At 38.2% G+C, this 15,763-nt stretch overlaps 2 protein-coding genes across 13 annotated transcripts in view; one reads left to right on the forward strand and one right to left on the reverse strand.

Annotated features, from left to right (window-relative positions):
• The window catches only part of NAV3 (neuron navigator 3), a 514,063-nt gene that overhangs the window by 251,942 nt on the left and 246,358 nt on the right, over positions 1–15,763 (forward strand). For 4 of the 12 annotated variants that reach the window (XM_050324421.1, XM_050324424.1, XM_050324432.1 and 1 more), the window contains exon 1: positions 6,933–7,190. The exons of 6 other annotated variants lie outside the window; for them this stretch is intronic. In XM_050324421.1, coding sequence (XP_050180378.1) covers positions 6,948–7,190 — 243 coding nt within the window. In that variant the 5' untranslated portion in view covers positions 6,933–6,947. Of the gene's footprint in view, positions 1–6,896; positions 7,191–15,763 lie in introns of those variants that run through there. 2 more of the 12 variants (XM_050324433.1, XM_050324422.1) reach the window with 2 other exon arrangements.
• The window catches only part of PPP1R12A (protein phosphatase 1 regulatory subunit 12A), a 1,052,766-nt gene that overhangs the window by 26,831 nt on the left and 1,010,172 nt on the right, over positions 1–15,763 (reverse strand). The gene's annotated exons all lie outside the window — the stretch shown is intronic.

Genomic DNA, 15,763 nt, shown 5'->3' on the forward strand with positions numbered 1-15,763 from the left:
TTTAAGGTCAAATATCAAAGCTAGTCCCTGAAAATCTATAATCATCTTTGTTTTCATGAAGTATTCTTTAAGAATTAATGTCATATAATTTTTTAACACCTTTTGCTAACCTTTCACTGCTAACCGTTTTATTGATTGTTACAAAAAAAAAATGTTCTTTTCTTCTCTGCTGTCTATATACATATTTGGCAGAGCAAGTTTTCTTCATATCTCCCAAACTCTCTGTGCAGTAATTTCCACTGACTGCAGGGGTATCTGCTGGTGATAGCAAAGCTGATTGACTTCAAAGTCTCTTACTGTTGTTGCTGCACTTTGCCAAGAGTTTGCTCATGACTGTAGCAGATGTTTCTAAGCAGTAACTTTTTTTATTTTAATAGACCAATGGGAACCTTAAGGAACAGTGTTTCACTGCAATACTGAAATGAATGCCAGTATAACTGTGATTTTGAAACCCTCTATCAGTTTCACAGTGCTTGTAAGAGTAGTTTCCCTTTCCAGCAGATGAAAAAATAGCTTTACCACCCTGCCAGCTACCTGATGGCAGATAATCAGCAGATTCCTGTTTAGTCTCAGTTTCTTTCTTTTTATGCATTCTTTTTTACATTTTCTTAGTAAAATTCATAGTAAGTTTATTCTCTGAAGGAATTTTGGATGAAAGTTCTGAACAGTTCACACTTAGTATCAAGAGTCAGAACAGCTTTGATTAACCACAAATATTGCCAGTTTTCTTCTCATCTAATTAGGACTTAGAAATGTCTCCATAGCATCATAAAATATTCCATCAGGATTTTAGGGTATGTGCACTGGGAGAATTTTTCTCTAGGGGATTCTGTGTTGAGAGAAGTAGTGATTGGAGAGCATTTATGAGGACCATTCTTTGCAGGAGGACCCAAGATAATTTAAACTTTGGTCAAAATTTTAAATGGAGCAAAACTTCTTCCATCAATAAAATTAATAAAAAAAGGCCAAGAATTCTGTTCCGTACAACTTCCACTGAAAGTAATGTTATTACTTAAGAACTTAGTAATGCACTCTATAAATGTCTGGTTTTGTCATGTCTACCTTAGACATTCCTCCAGTAACTCTACAGACAGTGGAAGCTCTTAATTACCCTGATAAGTGAGAGAAATACTCCTTTGGCAATGCAGCACTGAAGTCATATATTTGTAGTGTGTTCTAAGACAGAAAGATATAGGGCAAGCAGTAATTGAAATTAGTAATTCACTATGGCCCACCAAAGATGATACAAAGCAAGAAATTCTTTCGGATACAGAAAGACAAATTGGGAAGAGAGCAGAAATGGAAGAGGGAGAAGATACCTGCCAGTGGCTGGCTGGAAGGGTGTGGGAGAAACCAGTGGACCTGCTATGACTGTGTGCTGGAGAGGGTTTGTAAATGAGAAACTGAGGAAACAAGGAAAAAAGGAAAGAAAAGCTGGTACTTTGATTCTTAGAGTGATTGTTATCTTTCTGACTAGTTTATGCAGATTGAAATAAATGAGAGAGTGTTTCCTTGTTAGCTGCAGTTAACATAACTTTGAGAGTCTTCAACATTTGTTGTTTGGTTCATTTACTTAGAAATGAACAAATGGATTATCCTTTTTTTTTTTCCTTTTCCTCTTGCACCTCCCAGAGAGGAAAGCTGATCCTTTCATTAAGCTTTACCAGGTGGCTGCATGGTCTAGTAAGTAGGTCAGTATGTAAATACTTACACAGTGTGTTCAGTTGCCATTAGTCCCTTCTTATCCTTACAAAATTTTAGTTTACACTTCCCGATCCTATAGTATTTAAGCTTGATTCCTTTAAGCCAAATACTTCATGATTAAATACAGTGCGTAACAAAGAGAAATCATTACAATTTTTAACCCACACAGATGTATAATTCAAAAAAATCCCTACTTGAGAAAGAAAGTAGCGAGGCCCCATATAGACTTTTTTTTTAATATATTTTACATACTTCATAAGGACGTATGGTACTAAATTACATATAAAGACTTGAAACCATCTGATGAAAGATGCTGCAGATGTACAGAACTGGTCACTTCTGTCAGTTAATGCATTCAAAACCATAAACTCCAGTCTGAGCTTTGAAAGGCCGTATTGTTCAGATGATAAAACAATCTGTATTTAAAGTTGTCCTCTTTGAAAAACTTCCCCAAACATACAGCCAAAACAGAAGGATTTCCTTTAGGAAGCCGGATGTACCTTTTTCTGTGGCTGTGGCTGGACTTTGGATTATATATCTTTCGGAATTCTAAACTGTCAAGAAAACCAGCAGCTTACTCAGTAGCATTACATACTTATAGATAGGATTAAATACCTGTTACATGTCTTGCCTTGAGACTAATGGGTTCATCTGACTTTTGGAATAACAAAAATAATGTCTGTAGAATTATGCTGTGAACACGAGTCACAGCTGAAGAATTTGTCTCATTGGTATCTGACAGATTGAACATATGTTGTTACACCAAGAAGACATGTGGTGTGCTTCTTACTTACATTATTAAAATTTAAATTTGTCTTACCTGGGATTATTAAATAAATCCTAAAAATCATATAGGTTCAGGTAACTTCAATATTTTAGTATCATTGTTTGCTTTTTCAAGAGTTCTCTGTCTGGGGAAAACTTTCTGCTCAACCTGAAATCAGTGAGCACAAAATCATGTCACTGTATTGGCACATTTAAGGTTATTCAGAAGTTGTCCTGGCTCACATAAGCTCTAGACACAGCTATTACACCAGTGGGATGAAGTGGGGAAACAGCTCAGAACTGAGTTCTGCAGTCTCTGGACCCCTAACATTTCCTGTTTGACCCTGGACACATGCAACAGCTTCCTTGTTGAAGATCATAGAGCAGAAGAAGCAAACAAATCTCTTGGCTCCACTTTTGAAGCAGGTGTCCCCTCTTTGGATATTTCCTGTGGTCTGGGAGACACTGCCAGCTGTCTGTTCAGTTCAAGCCAGCAGCTTGTCTGAGGGCTGGGAGTGCAGAAGAGGACCAACCTTCATGGGACTTGTACTGGTATCAAATGCAATGAAGGAAAGGAAATACATGTGTGTTGTGCTGTGAATGTTTACTTCTGTTTAGTCTTGACAACAAAAATTCACCTTAACATTACAAATGACAGATACCTTCTTTCATAAGATGGATTGGATTTCAGGTGTATTTATTCCTGCTATATGAAATAAATATTACAGATTTTTCTGGGTTGCGGGGATTATTATTCTGAATGCATGTGTCCTGTATTATTTGAGGTACAAATCATTAACTCATAATTTCTGTAAAAACATTGATGTCATGACACATTCAGTCATGTTTTATAGCCAGATTGTCACTATTTTAATAGCTAAAGCTATGGTTCTATCTTCAACATATCACTGGAACTGCCACTTCTGTTGACATAACTATCAAGGATTGTGTTTTGACCTTTGCTCCGGTTTTCCATTGTTTAATACCTCTTCACACTTTTATCTCCTTATCTAACATCTCACTTGAAATGTTGCCAGCTGCAGGGCTTCAGTCATGATTTGTCTTAATCCTCCTGTATCCTGTATCCAGGTGATGTCCCCGACCTGCCTGGCTTGAGGATGTCTATGCTAATAGATGTCTAAAAGTGTAAATTAGACACCTACAGGTCTTCTCTGAACAATGTTTAGCCTCACCTGCTTTTTTGCACTCCCTTTCTAAGTATATCAGTATCATGTAAGCAAGTGAAGATGCGTGTTTCTTGTTTCTGTTAGCCATATCTTTTTATTCATGACTTTCTCTGTCCTGACAATATTTTGGTCCCTCATGACAGGCAGTCTGGTGTTGTGTTTGATTTCAAATAACTCCGGGTTATAGCCTTCTTCACCCCTGTTTTCTCACAGATATACCTTCTTTTGTTTGGACACTATTCACACATATCTAAATCATCCTTGTTCCAACTTTGAGTTCTCTCTGGCAGCTCTGCTTGACTGTCACTTAGCTCCCCACAGGCCTACTAAGGAAAATCCAAACTCACATTGGCAGCTTGATGTGACAATGTGTGCTTCTATACAGCCTCCAGTTTCGCCCTTTCCCCACAATTATGCTCAATTCCTTCCTTTCCAGAAGGAATATGTACATCCCCTACCCATCCAGCTCCACCACAAGCACCTCCTTCTGGTGACAGTTTGTGAATGTTGTCCACAGATGCTTTATCCTGTGCTTTCCTATTTGTGTAGAAAACACTACTACTACTGAAGTTTAGTGTTAAATATTCTTTTTTCCAGGTAGCCTTCATAAACCCCACATTCATCGTGAGGTACACAAAACCTTTGAAGCAGAAAATGTAACTAAGTGATTTCTAAGATAGCAGATGTTTGTTTATTTATCTTTTGCTTAGAATTAGAGAAAATAAGAAAAGGAAGTCCAGCCTTGTAACCCCATTCTTACTTATGGAGTATGATTTTTTTCCTCCATTGTCTTTCATGATTCAAGCAAATAATCTTGCATACTCTTCTTTTCATCTTCCATAGAGCAGAAACACTTGTGTGATTTATCATTGTACAAACTCTAGCTAAATGGGGTTCTGAAGCTGATGGCCCTGACCTGGTACTAGCTTAAAAGTCATAATATAATGAACAATTATTTTGAAAGAGTAGCATTAACACCAGCTTCACATCATTGTTTCCAAAACCTGTTGGTTATGTATTACAGATGACTCTCTCATAGTAAGCTTGCTTACTTATTACTTTTAGGGTTTCTGTGCTGGGAAAATGGGTTGCAAAAGAGACTGTGGGTATCATGACCTCATCATTCATATTCAAAAGAAGATCAGTGAGATTACCATAGTGCACTACTTTGTAAAATTATAACCCTGAGAAGTAATAAGATTCAATTACATTTTTTTGGCAAAGTTCTTTATTAAAAAGTATCTGTCTCATGTCTGTAGTTTATTCTTTGTTTTGATCATTGGTTAGCAGTTCTCATGAGGATTTTTCATCTTCTTAAACCTTGCAAGAGATAAATCCTTCTTTTCCTGTGGTCCACTTCAGTCTTTGCATATGTGCATTTTCTGAAGCGTTAACTGTTAACAGTTGTGCCTGAGAAACCTGAATTCCTTACACAGCCACAGTGCTTTATGATGCTGGAGAACAAATGCAGACTGCAGACCGCACAAGGAGCTTTCTTCCCCTTTGCTCTGAAGAAGACCTGAAATATCACATCAGACCAGTCCTGTGGGCTGAACTTATTAAAATGCAGAGCAGTTACCTCTGTGCAGTCTGTGCATTGCTACTGCTGTTAATAGTGGCAAAACCAAACAGCAGATAAGCAGAGGATACTGAAATGTGTTTGCTGATCCCTGTATACTTACTTCAAAATTCAGGAGATTCCTAAGCCAGGTCAAATTCACTCCTACAAGCTACAAACAAGAAGGGATAGTTTTAAGTCAATAGAGAGAAATAGATTTTTAATTACTGTGTCTGTGCGGTCTTTGTAAATGAAAGATGGAGGATAATACTGCAGGCATCACAGGTACCTTATTTTCTCTTGTGCTTATATCTATAGTGGTAATAGTACATACTGCTCAAGGAGGTGCAGTTAATACCATGTAGGATATCAGGGCAGAATAAGTCAAGTCAGCTTATCTATTTTATTTTAGAAGACATAACAAAACAAAAAATACCAGTCAACCAACCAACCAACAAAAAAAAAAAAGTTAGCCATAATACTGGGTGATAAAATCCCCTAGGAGCTGAATGGCAGAATGTTTCTACACAGGTTTTTTCCTTACAACACAGTTTAAAAAGGAGACCTTGCGATACGGTCTCAAAGGAATGTACAGTTTTCCTTTTAAGTAAGTGTTTATGCTGCTCAACAGTTTGGACTGTCCATCATGACTCATGTTGGAGCCTGCTCTGCTTGCCTCAATTGTATTTCTAAGTACAAGGATTTGAGGTTGCCAGCAAGAGTATTTCTATGAGCAACAAGCAGAAATGATGCATTGGACATGGACTTCATGGAGCTTTAAATGTTTTTAGAAAGGGAAGTGTTAACATTGAATAGATGACGTTAACATCACCACCAAGAAAGAAAGAAAAGAAAAGGGGGGGGGGTCCTGAAAAGATGTGTTGACTAAATCTTCTAACAATGCTTGTGATTCTCCTATATCCTGCTCTGTGTTTTCGTATGCATTTTTCATAGTATAGACAGACGTTACCCACATTGTGATTCAGTGGCTGTTCCTAACCACACTCTTGTATGATTTTAACCTGATTTCACAGAAGGAACAGGGAATGAAACACTGTAGCTCATGGTTGTCAGCAGTGAAAAATACCCAGGAATCAGACAAACAGCTTCATTGCTGAGATTATTTCCGGGATGAAAACTCGTCCAACAGCTGTTTTCTTTGGCCACTGCTCAGGTTCTTTTTTTTTTTTTTTTTTTCCAAATCGGAAAAAAAAAGAGGTTTGTTTTTTTTAAGGATGTGGGCTGGTTATTTATGTAGTCAGGAAGAGGTCTCTCTTTGCAGTGTTGTGGTCTTGAGCTGTTTTGACAGTTGGAGTACAGGGAGGTTTCCTCTCTTCTCTCCCTCCTTTTCTCCCATCCTTCATTCACTTAAGGCAGAGACCTGGAATGCTGTAGGAAGAAGAGAAGGCAAATTTATGAGTTCTTTAATCCCAGACAGGCAGCACTGTGGCAGTTACCTTCAAGAAAAGTTCACGCCCCAAAGAAGCGTTTAGTCTTACAGAGTCACTGACTCACTGAGCAGTGTGTGTGAGTGGCTGTGAGGGAGGAGGGGAGAGATGAAGGAAAAGTTTTGCTTCCTTGTGAAACTCGTAATATTATTGTTTTAAGACTTCTTGAAAGGATGACTGCTACTTTTGTTTAAAGTCTTTGTTCTGAAATTGCTGAAGCTGGAGTCTACCCGACTGAGGTCAGGAGCATTTTCTTTGGCAGAAAGAAGATATTTTATAGAAGCCATGCCCGTACTTGGGGTTGCCTCCAAGCTAAGACAGCCAGCTGTGGGGTCAAAGCCTGTTCACACTGCCCTCCCGATACCCAGCCTTGGCCCCACCAGCTCACAGAAGTACTCACCAAAGTCTTTGGAGCTTACTGGGGCAGAGAGCTCAATGCTTTCTTGTCAGCTTACATTAAAGTCAACCTGTGATTTTGGAGAAAGAAAAGCGCTTCAAGGAAAAACCCAGGAGATCGAAGATAGCAAGGTTAGTTGTAAACTTTACCTGTGGATCTTAATTATCAGAAAATGTTGTTTTGATTTGACAAAAAATGATTGCAACCTACTGCATGCAGAACTTGAGGGTAAATGAATAAATAGATTTTTGCTGTCATCACTGAACATGCAGCAGCCTTGGAAATTTGTTTTGCTCAGTGTTGCTGTTGGAATAAATATTCTGTCTTTTAGTGTTAGTGTTAATCACTTCACAGATTAATTTTGATAAGGATCAGTAGAATCATAAGTAGCGAAAAATCATTCCAACACCCAGTAAGCAGAGAAATGAAATGACAGTAAAAAAAAAAAAAATAAATTTTTGGCAGCTTTATGTTATATTATGAAATTTAAAAAGAGATCTCACTCCCACACCTATTCCCACAGGGAGGCTGTTTTAAAATAAAAACAAGTAATTGATTTTCTTTTTACTTTTCAAATGATCTGGCTACTCTTGCTGCAGACCTGCTGAACCAGAAAAACAGCTTCACAGTAAAAAGTACTTGTGCTTTTCTCTTTTGCAAATAGCTTCTTGCTAGCCTCTATCAAGCCCCAATTCATTGCGATTTTTTTTTTAATGATATCTGAAGTAGGATGCCACAATATTTTTTAGACTGCTTGGGGATTTTGCTTTTTTAGTTATTATCTATAAAAAAAATTCTGCTTGATTTTCAACTAGTTTGTCTGCTATAGTTGAAAGCCTTTTTCAGGCTTTGAATGTGAGTATTGAGTCCCTACTTGTCAGCAGTATATACTTCTGTAGATCAGTCTACATTATGGTTGCATGTGTGGTTTACACAGCTTCAGCAAACAGTGTTAAGTGAGGTTACTTCCCCTTACTTTTCTAGTATGCTTGGTTTGTGGAACTGGTTACCACACTGGGATTAAACATATATTTGTAATTGTATCTTATTTAGTTTGAGAACACTTTAGTGTCATTAAAGTTGTTAAAGTGGCAAGATGCACATAATATATATACTTGGGTTTTCTTTGTTTTTAGTTACTGGGTTAATTCAGCATTAGCAGAGAAAGTTGGTTTTGTGGTTAAAGCATAGGGATTCTGAACATTTGGTTTCCTTTTCAAACTTTGCCACATATTTCCACATGAGATTTTGGTCATGTCACTTAACTTTTCCCTTGGAGTTTTCTGTGTCACCTCTCCCTGTCTTCTAAAGATGATACATTGGTGGTGTCAGACATGCTATACAGAAATATAAAAAAAGGAGCAAACTGTTCATCTCTTGATTACTACCAGTGATGAACAACCCTTTTCTATGACATGAGTGGGACATGAAGATAATAGCAGAAGTTTTCAACAAAATGCGATTCCTGTTTTCTTGCTTATTTTTAGTAGAAAATATTTTTAATGTTTCTTATTTAATGGTATTCTTTAATGGATATTGCATGAAAAGTAAATTAGATTTGCAACTATTATTATTTTGAGAAAAAAAGGAAAAGGTTGCATTACCTACTAAGAAATGTATTTTGTTTATTTTAAAAAGTGTGGAGAAAGATATAAAACATCTTACCTTCACTATTTAAACCGCTTGGGAACTATTGATGACTAGCATGAGACTAAATGGGAGTCACAGCCTTCCAAGGCGTTTGGTCCTGAACCCTGCTGAAGTTCCAGACAGTAAAGTAACAGGCTACATGGACACAAACTGTGATCCCAATTTGCTGTTTCATGGGTTTCATATTTGTTATCTTAGAGACTGTTTTTTAAAGCAAGTAATTCAAAACAGACCAACTTCCAAAAACCAGCCTACTCTATATATGTTCTCAGTGGAGGCTTCTGAGCAATTTTGAAAGATGACCAGAAAAGAGCAAGGTCAGGTTGTACACATGATGGTCTGAAAATCTGCCCTGGCCTCCTGCATTTACAGAAGTGCTGAACATTCAAGAAGCTACTAATTTCTGAAGCCTTTCTATATTACCCCCTTACAAGTCCAACATTCCTAGTAAAGCTTAGTGGCAGCCCTTTACTCAGTTTTCTTCCAGGCACATATTTTGAAAGTGTGAAACTTTTAGGCAAATTTCATAAAATCTTTTTGCAAAAGTGATTTGGGCTGTAAGGTGGGTGATTATGATGAAGAAATTATTGTAAGAATTTTCTTACTAGTGAACTTCAAAGCATCAGCCTAAAAGTATCGAATCATGTCTTTCTTCATAACTGAAAGAGATCCATGCTACCCTGGAAGCCTCAGAAGTATGTCCAGGTTATCTAAACAGTAGTTCTTATGCACAAATATTATGGAGTTGTTAGAGTTAACATCTCTTCAGGTTTGCTGAGCAGATGCAAGTTCTGTATTACAGCTTACGTTGTCCCAAAGGTTGACCATTTGTGAGTGCTGATTCCAATAGACCTTTGGTTAGCAAATTAATTTATCAAATGTGATATTTCTATGTGGCTCTGTTGGATACAGTGCTGTATGTTTGGAGTGCTTCATTATAACAATGATAAGAGTTTTTTCAATGAAAATGTAATGGATGCCTAGACTGAGTTTCCAACTGAGAGTAAAATCTGACTATCTGGCATATTTCTTGTATGCTTATGCTATATATATCATTGGATATAAGGCAGGACTGATTTTTGAGGAAAAAGTTATGGCTATCTGTCTGCAAAAGACAATGAATTCATCATCTGGTAAACTTTTGCCCCTGACTGATGAATTGCAGCCTTTAGCGTTGCTTGCTTTGGTGTGTAACATATGCTGCACTGTGGCTCACAAGTTTCCTCATCCTGTCTGAAAGGCACTTAGATTGACACATGCAGTCACTGTGACATATCCTGTTGCTATCTATAAGTGCTAAGGATTCCAAGACAAATTTGGGTTATGCATGTCAATACAGTAGGTCACTGCTACCCAGCTGTTTCCTCTATGACCTTCATTCTCACCACACCTGATTGTTTGAGACTTTTGACACTTGTGTTGGCTTTCTCACACAAGTGCCCTTGCCAAGATTGGTTAGGAATACAGCTGCAAACATCAGTTCTCTTATCTCTAGCTCTCTTTCCCGTCTCACATGATTTTGTTGCACTTGCACATGTAGTCTTTGTTGTTTTCTTTTTTGTGGACATGATGAAGTTTGAAGTTTAATAAGAGTGATGTTGTTATTGTAATAAAAGCTGTGGTAGAAAAAGTTTGAGCTGATTAACTTTTTTCTGAATTGGATAGAACTTAGTTAAGCCTAGGAAAGCAAATAATATGTTGCTAATGATTTAAATTATTCTGTTTGTAGTTTATTCAAATGCACTTTTGTTCAAGATTTTCCTAACTTCTGTTTTTGTACCTGGGTCACGTACAACAGGTCCATCTGCTTTCTTGCTAAATGCACTAATGTTTAAGCTGACTGCATGAACACTTTATGATGTGAATAGTCATGCAAAATATTTGAACGCAAGTGTTCAGCACACATTCTTTTTCCCTGAATATATCATATAGACAAAAGTTTATTCCTATATATGTACACAGGAACAGAATCCAGCTGCTGGATTCATGAGGTGAAATGCTGGCTCTCTTTGAAGCAGATGGAGTTTTGCTGTTCAGTTGGACCATAGAGTGTTTTTATGCAAAACCATATCTGAAAACACCACTATATTGTCTAATATCTTTCTAACTGTGGGCACAGTATTTATTTGTACTTCTGTACCATCACTTTTATACTGCTTGCTAAAGAACCATTGGATCTAGGCTGCTTTGGGGTACTGTTCTAGCTGTAGAATGTGCTATTAAACAGTAATAAAATGAAAAAAAGTCCATTGATATTGTAAAAGGTAAATGAAACAATGAAACTATAGAAATGAAGAAAGAATCTATTTACAAAACCAACTTATTTTGGTCACTAAAAGATAACACTATATGTATTATCTTAAGGGTGGGTGTCAAGAGGCTAGGGCCAGACTCCTTTCAATAGTGTCCAGTGACAGGACAAGGGTCAATGGGCACAAACTGAAGCACAGGGATTTCCACTGAATTTGGGGAAAAAATTCTTTAGTTTGAGGGTGACAGAGCACTGGAACAGGCTGTCCAGAGAAGTTGTGGAGTCTTATTCTCTGGAGATATTCAAAACCCGCCTGGAGAGAATCGTGTGCAACCTGCTCTAGGTGAACCTGCTATAGTAGGGGGATTGGACTATAGAATCTTCAGAGGTACCTCTGAACCTTCAACCATCCTGTCAGTCTGTGACCCACACAAAAATGCCAGTGGCAATAGTGTTTTATTCCAGGTCACCTGAAAGTGTGATTGACTTCAGCTACCCTCACACATTTGATGGTATAGTCACACGTGCATTGCCATGAATCCTCTCCAGCACAAAGCTGAGCATCTACTGGGAGTCAGAACACCTGCTAGGCAAACTGGTCTCCTGGTTTCCCGGGGCTACTCCTTGCAGTGCTCTGCTTTATGTTCCCAGGGTTTTCCTCCCATCATCAAACTTTCTTCTTTCAAAAGAACTGCACCATCATTTATGCTTCCAAACTGAATTTTCTCTGATATAAATCTGATACATTAATTGTAGTGCTTTGTTTATATGACTTGGATGATAAGATTTTAGCCTTCTTTCCTGAGTTAATTAATTCCCTTACTGTCATATAATCTGCTTTCTGTTTTCTTTTTTGTTTGTTTTTATTTGTTTCTTTGTTTGTTTTTTGTCCCCCCCCCCAGTTTCTCTTTGTTTATGCTATCTGTCTTCAGCTCTCTGCTTTATCTGTTTCTTCCTTCCTGTTGGCAGAAATCTTTACAGGCTTCTGAATATGACTTACATTTTTCTGTATCCCCTAATCAGGCCTTCCTGTCATGCCTGCAGCATTTTTCGTATCGCTATTGATTATCAGAAAGCACTAGTCAGCCTTCCCAGCTGATTCAGTACACATACGTAAACGTAAAACTTCTCTGGATACTTCAGTTTTGGGGACTTATATAGAGGGGTCCAGCCCCACCAAGTTCATCATTAAACAATATAATTTTGCTACAGGAAGATCTTAGAGGAGCTCAGGAAATGGTTCTGCTGCAAGGCCTTTTGGAAGAAATGACAAAGAATACTATGTGTCCACCTGAGGAAAGAGGCATAACCAGCTTCTTCTGTAGAACACAGAAATCTGAGCAGGTAATCTGCTGAAGTAGTCTGTAAATCAGCAGAACAGACAAGGATAGATACTACCTAGGGACCATGTCCAACAGAGAACGGAGTCAAAACCACTTGGTTGTACCAAGTGAACATTATTAAAGTAGCCTAAAATGAATGTCACAAAATAAAGCTAAATACTTTGATCTGATTATGCAAAAGCACACACTGGTGCTGTTAAAGCGATTCTTGACATTCATTCTGTTTGGTATCGTACTATTGCATCCCAGTCTTAGTGTGAGGACTCCTAGTGTCATTCAGCCAGCCCTTTTGCAGTAGGACATTAAAAAGAGTACAAAAACCTCCCATTTTTCCCTCATCAATTGTAAGCAGTGTGTCAGTGATGTGTTAACTCCTGCCCGTTGCCAGACTTGGAGGATGGCTAGGCTTCTCTATACAGACAGATCTCAAGACAAATATTTTTGTGTTTCATACATAGGTGGAGCTCATGCTCACATCAATGGGAGTACTGTGCACATTGGAAAACCAGATGTGTTCTGTAAACGACTTCCATATCTCTGTCTTTCCTCAGCTAACCCTTCCACACCATGTACTTAGGGTCTGTGTGACCCTTTTCCACCATTCCCCAAATCTCTCCGAAGCAAGGCATCTGTTGCAATCCCACATCTCTTTGACCTTTCAATTTTCTGGATACCTTTTTGTCTGGTCTCTCAGAGCTAAGCTCCGCTGAGTTTCTTGACACACTGAATCTAGGGAACATAAAAAAATGAATTTATTTCCCCATTTTGTCATACCCTTCCTTTTCTCAGTGCTAATGCATTGAAGATGCCTGTCATGTGGGTTGGCAAGAAAGGAGGCTGCTCATTGTGCCAAGTGTTTCATTTACAGCACCACAGCCAAGGCAACAAAAAGGGCAGCAGAAGCAGCCAGAAACCGCCTATCTTCTCCCCATAGTGACCGCTAGTGATGGGAAGCCAGCATTGTTTCAAAAGCGCTGAATTAGCTGCCAGAAATTTCAGTCAGCACTGTGGACACCTGGGACTATGTGTGTTTAAAATTCACAGAGCCCCAGTGAAGCCAGGACAGTTGGCAGGACTTCAGATTGTCAGCAATTTCAGCTTCTTGCCTTGTGCTTTGAATTATTTCTTTATCAAACAGATAACTGTATCTTTAATGTGCTTAATGTATCCAGCACCATCTGTCTACGCTATATTATAACTGATTTAAGAGCTTCATCTTGTATGAGCTTGGAGTAAACTTCACTGTTATATGTTTATTGTCTAATCATCTGTATCAAGCATATTGTCCTGTAGTTGAGATAAATATAAAGTAACACAGCATCAACTCTCAAAGCTTTTTTATTTGTGAACAAATTGTATTAAGTGTAGGTTGAAAGATGCTTTCTGTTTGTAATTTGTGATTGGGATCATGGATAGGAGGGTATTGACCAACCTGAGCTTAAGACCTCTGCATAATTTTCTACTCCTTTAATTTTATTTCTCTCACAAAATAAGAATATAGAACTCAATGTATTTCATATTAATTTGTGCATTGTGAGCTGGTATTACATGTCAGCAGAAAACAATCACACTTCTCTTTCTTTGCATTTGTGTCTAGGAAAGCTGCTTGGCTATTTCTTGACTAAACAACTTTTCAATATAAAATCCTTTCCTCAAAAGTGGGAGTGTGTCTGAATGTTGAGGCACTGTGGATGCACCAGCAGAGCTGAAGCAATGCAGCCACATTTTCTTGGTGCAATGCTCTTGCAACTCCTTCGTAATGGTAATCTGTTCTCCATAACCATAAATAGCGATAAGTGGTCTCCATCTTTAGATAAAAATAATGGGCTTGTAACATACCCCATGAGGTTTTAGTTAGGCTTTAGTAAAACTTTCCAACAGTAACAGTAGTTAAACAGAGGAACATTTTGCCTGCAGAAGGTGTAGTTATCTCCATTACCGGAGAAACAAACGCGTATATGTGCCATTCATAGCGTTACTAGCACAGATCCTTCCTGATGCAAAGGTCTCAATTGAGAGAGTCTTCTCATTCTCTTTTCTCATCCCTCGATTCAGCTGAGTGCAGCTCTGTGGCAATGAAACTGTGCTTTCCTGGGATCCTGAGCTTACAGTCCTGTGGTCCACTGTGCTATGGAGATGTAAGGACTCTCTCTGGAGACAGAGTTTCTTCCTTAGAAAAAGTGCTATTGTGTGGTATGGGTCTTTCCAGAGGCATTGCACTGAAATATTGCAGTTCTAGTTAACTTTCCCAAAAGCAAAGATAGGATATTCTTGGAGACCAGACAACTAGTTGCTGGCTTGGAAACACTCATTCTCTTGGCATATAAATATTGGAGTGTCCTCCTGCCTCAAGATCCTGTGAGATCTGGCAGTGGAGTGACTCTCAGGGACTCAGTTATTTGTTCTCTAACAAGGAATATAGAAAACCTATGAAATTAAAAATCCTTTATTAAAAATCCCTTCAGAAGAACTGCAGTGAATGTTTCATCTGGTTGCAGTTTGTAGGGGCTCCCTAGAAGATAGGAGCATCCCAATGCGCCCAGCAGAGTGAGGGGTATCACTAAGATTAGGGAGTTTGGGTCCAGTGAGAAACATTTCTTCCCTCGAGTAAAAATACATGATAATGCCCTTTCTGTGGATTTTTTCTGTGGTTCAACCAGACTTTGACCCTAGAAATTTTTATTAGATTGATGCTTCATCACGACAGGTATTGTTCATGTGCACGGAAGTTAGTCACAGCCCTACAGAACATAAGGCTGTATTACATGCAGTGTGGGAGAAAGGGAAAAATATTATCCCCATAGTGCAGAGGAAGGGTAGAGATTAAAGGGAAAATGGATGATTTTCCCACACTCAAGCTGGGACTTTGTGGCAGGACTGGGAATTCCAAGTAATATATGTCTCAAGTCTTAATCTCCACATCATAACCACAAGCCTATCCTTTGTCTTTACTAAGCGATCAGTTAAGAATGAAATATCCAAACAATGAGTTATTTTTTGTGCTTGCTTTGTAAGGACAGCTTGGGCTTTATCTTCATTTTAATGTCAATGGCTAGCATCAGTGTGGGCCCACCTCTGAGCTGTAGGTAGAATTTTTTTCCAGGAGCCACATTCTTTTGATTTCGGTGTGTCAAATCAACATAGAATCTGACACAAATACAAGAAGTATAATATGTTGTGCCCTCTGTGGAGCAATATAACACTCATCAAAGGTCCTGTGCATAATGCTTTTGATTTATTAAATATGATGTGGAAAATCTATATAGTCATGAAATAAAAACAGTTGTCTTTTGAAGAGAGATGGCTTTTTTGGTCCTAATTTCTACCTTTGAATATACTCTAGCTTCTTCGTAACAGAAACTCTTGTATTTAGTAAATAATAAGGCCATCAATTACAAATGAGAACTGCTAATTTTTTTAATCATGTGTTTATTCTAGTCTAGGTCCACTTTCCCTTTTT

The sequence above is a fragment of the Myiozetetes cayanensis genome, unplaced genomic scaffold (genome assembly GCF_022539395.1).
Source record: "Myiozetetes cayanensis isolate MyiCay16 unplaced genomic scaffold, myiCay2020 scf3, whole genome shotgun sequence".
NCBI lineage: Eukaryota > Metazoa > Chordata > Aves > Passeriformes > Tyrannidae > Myiozetetes > Myiozetetes cayanensis.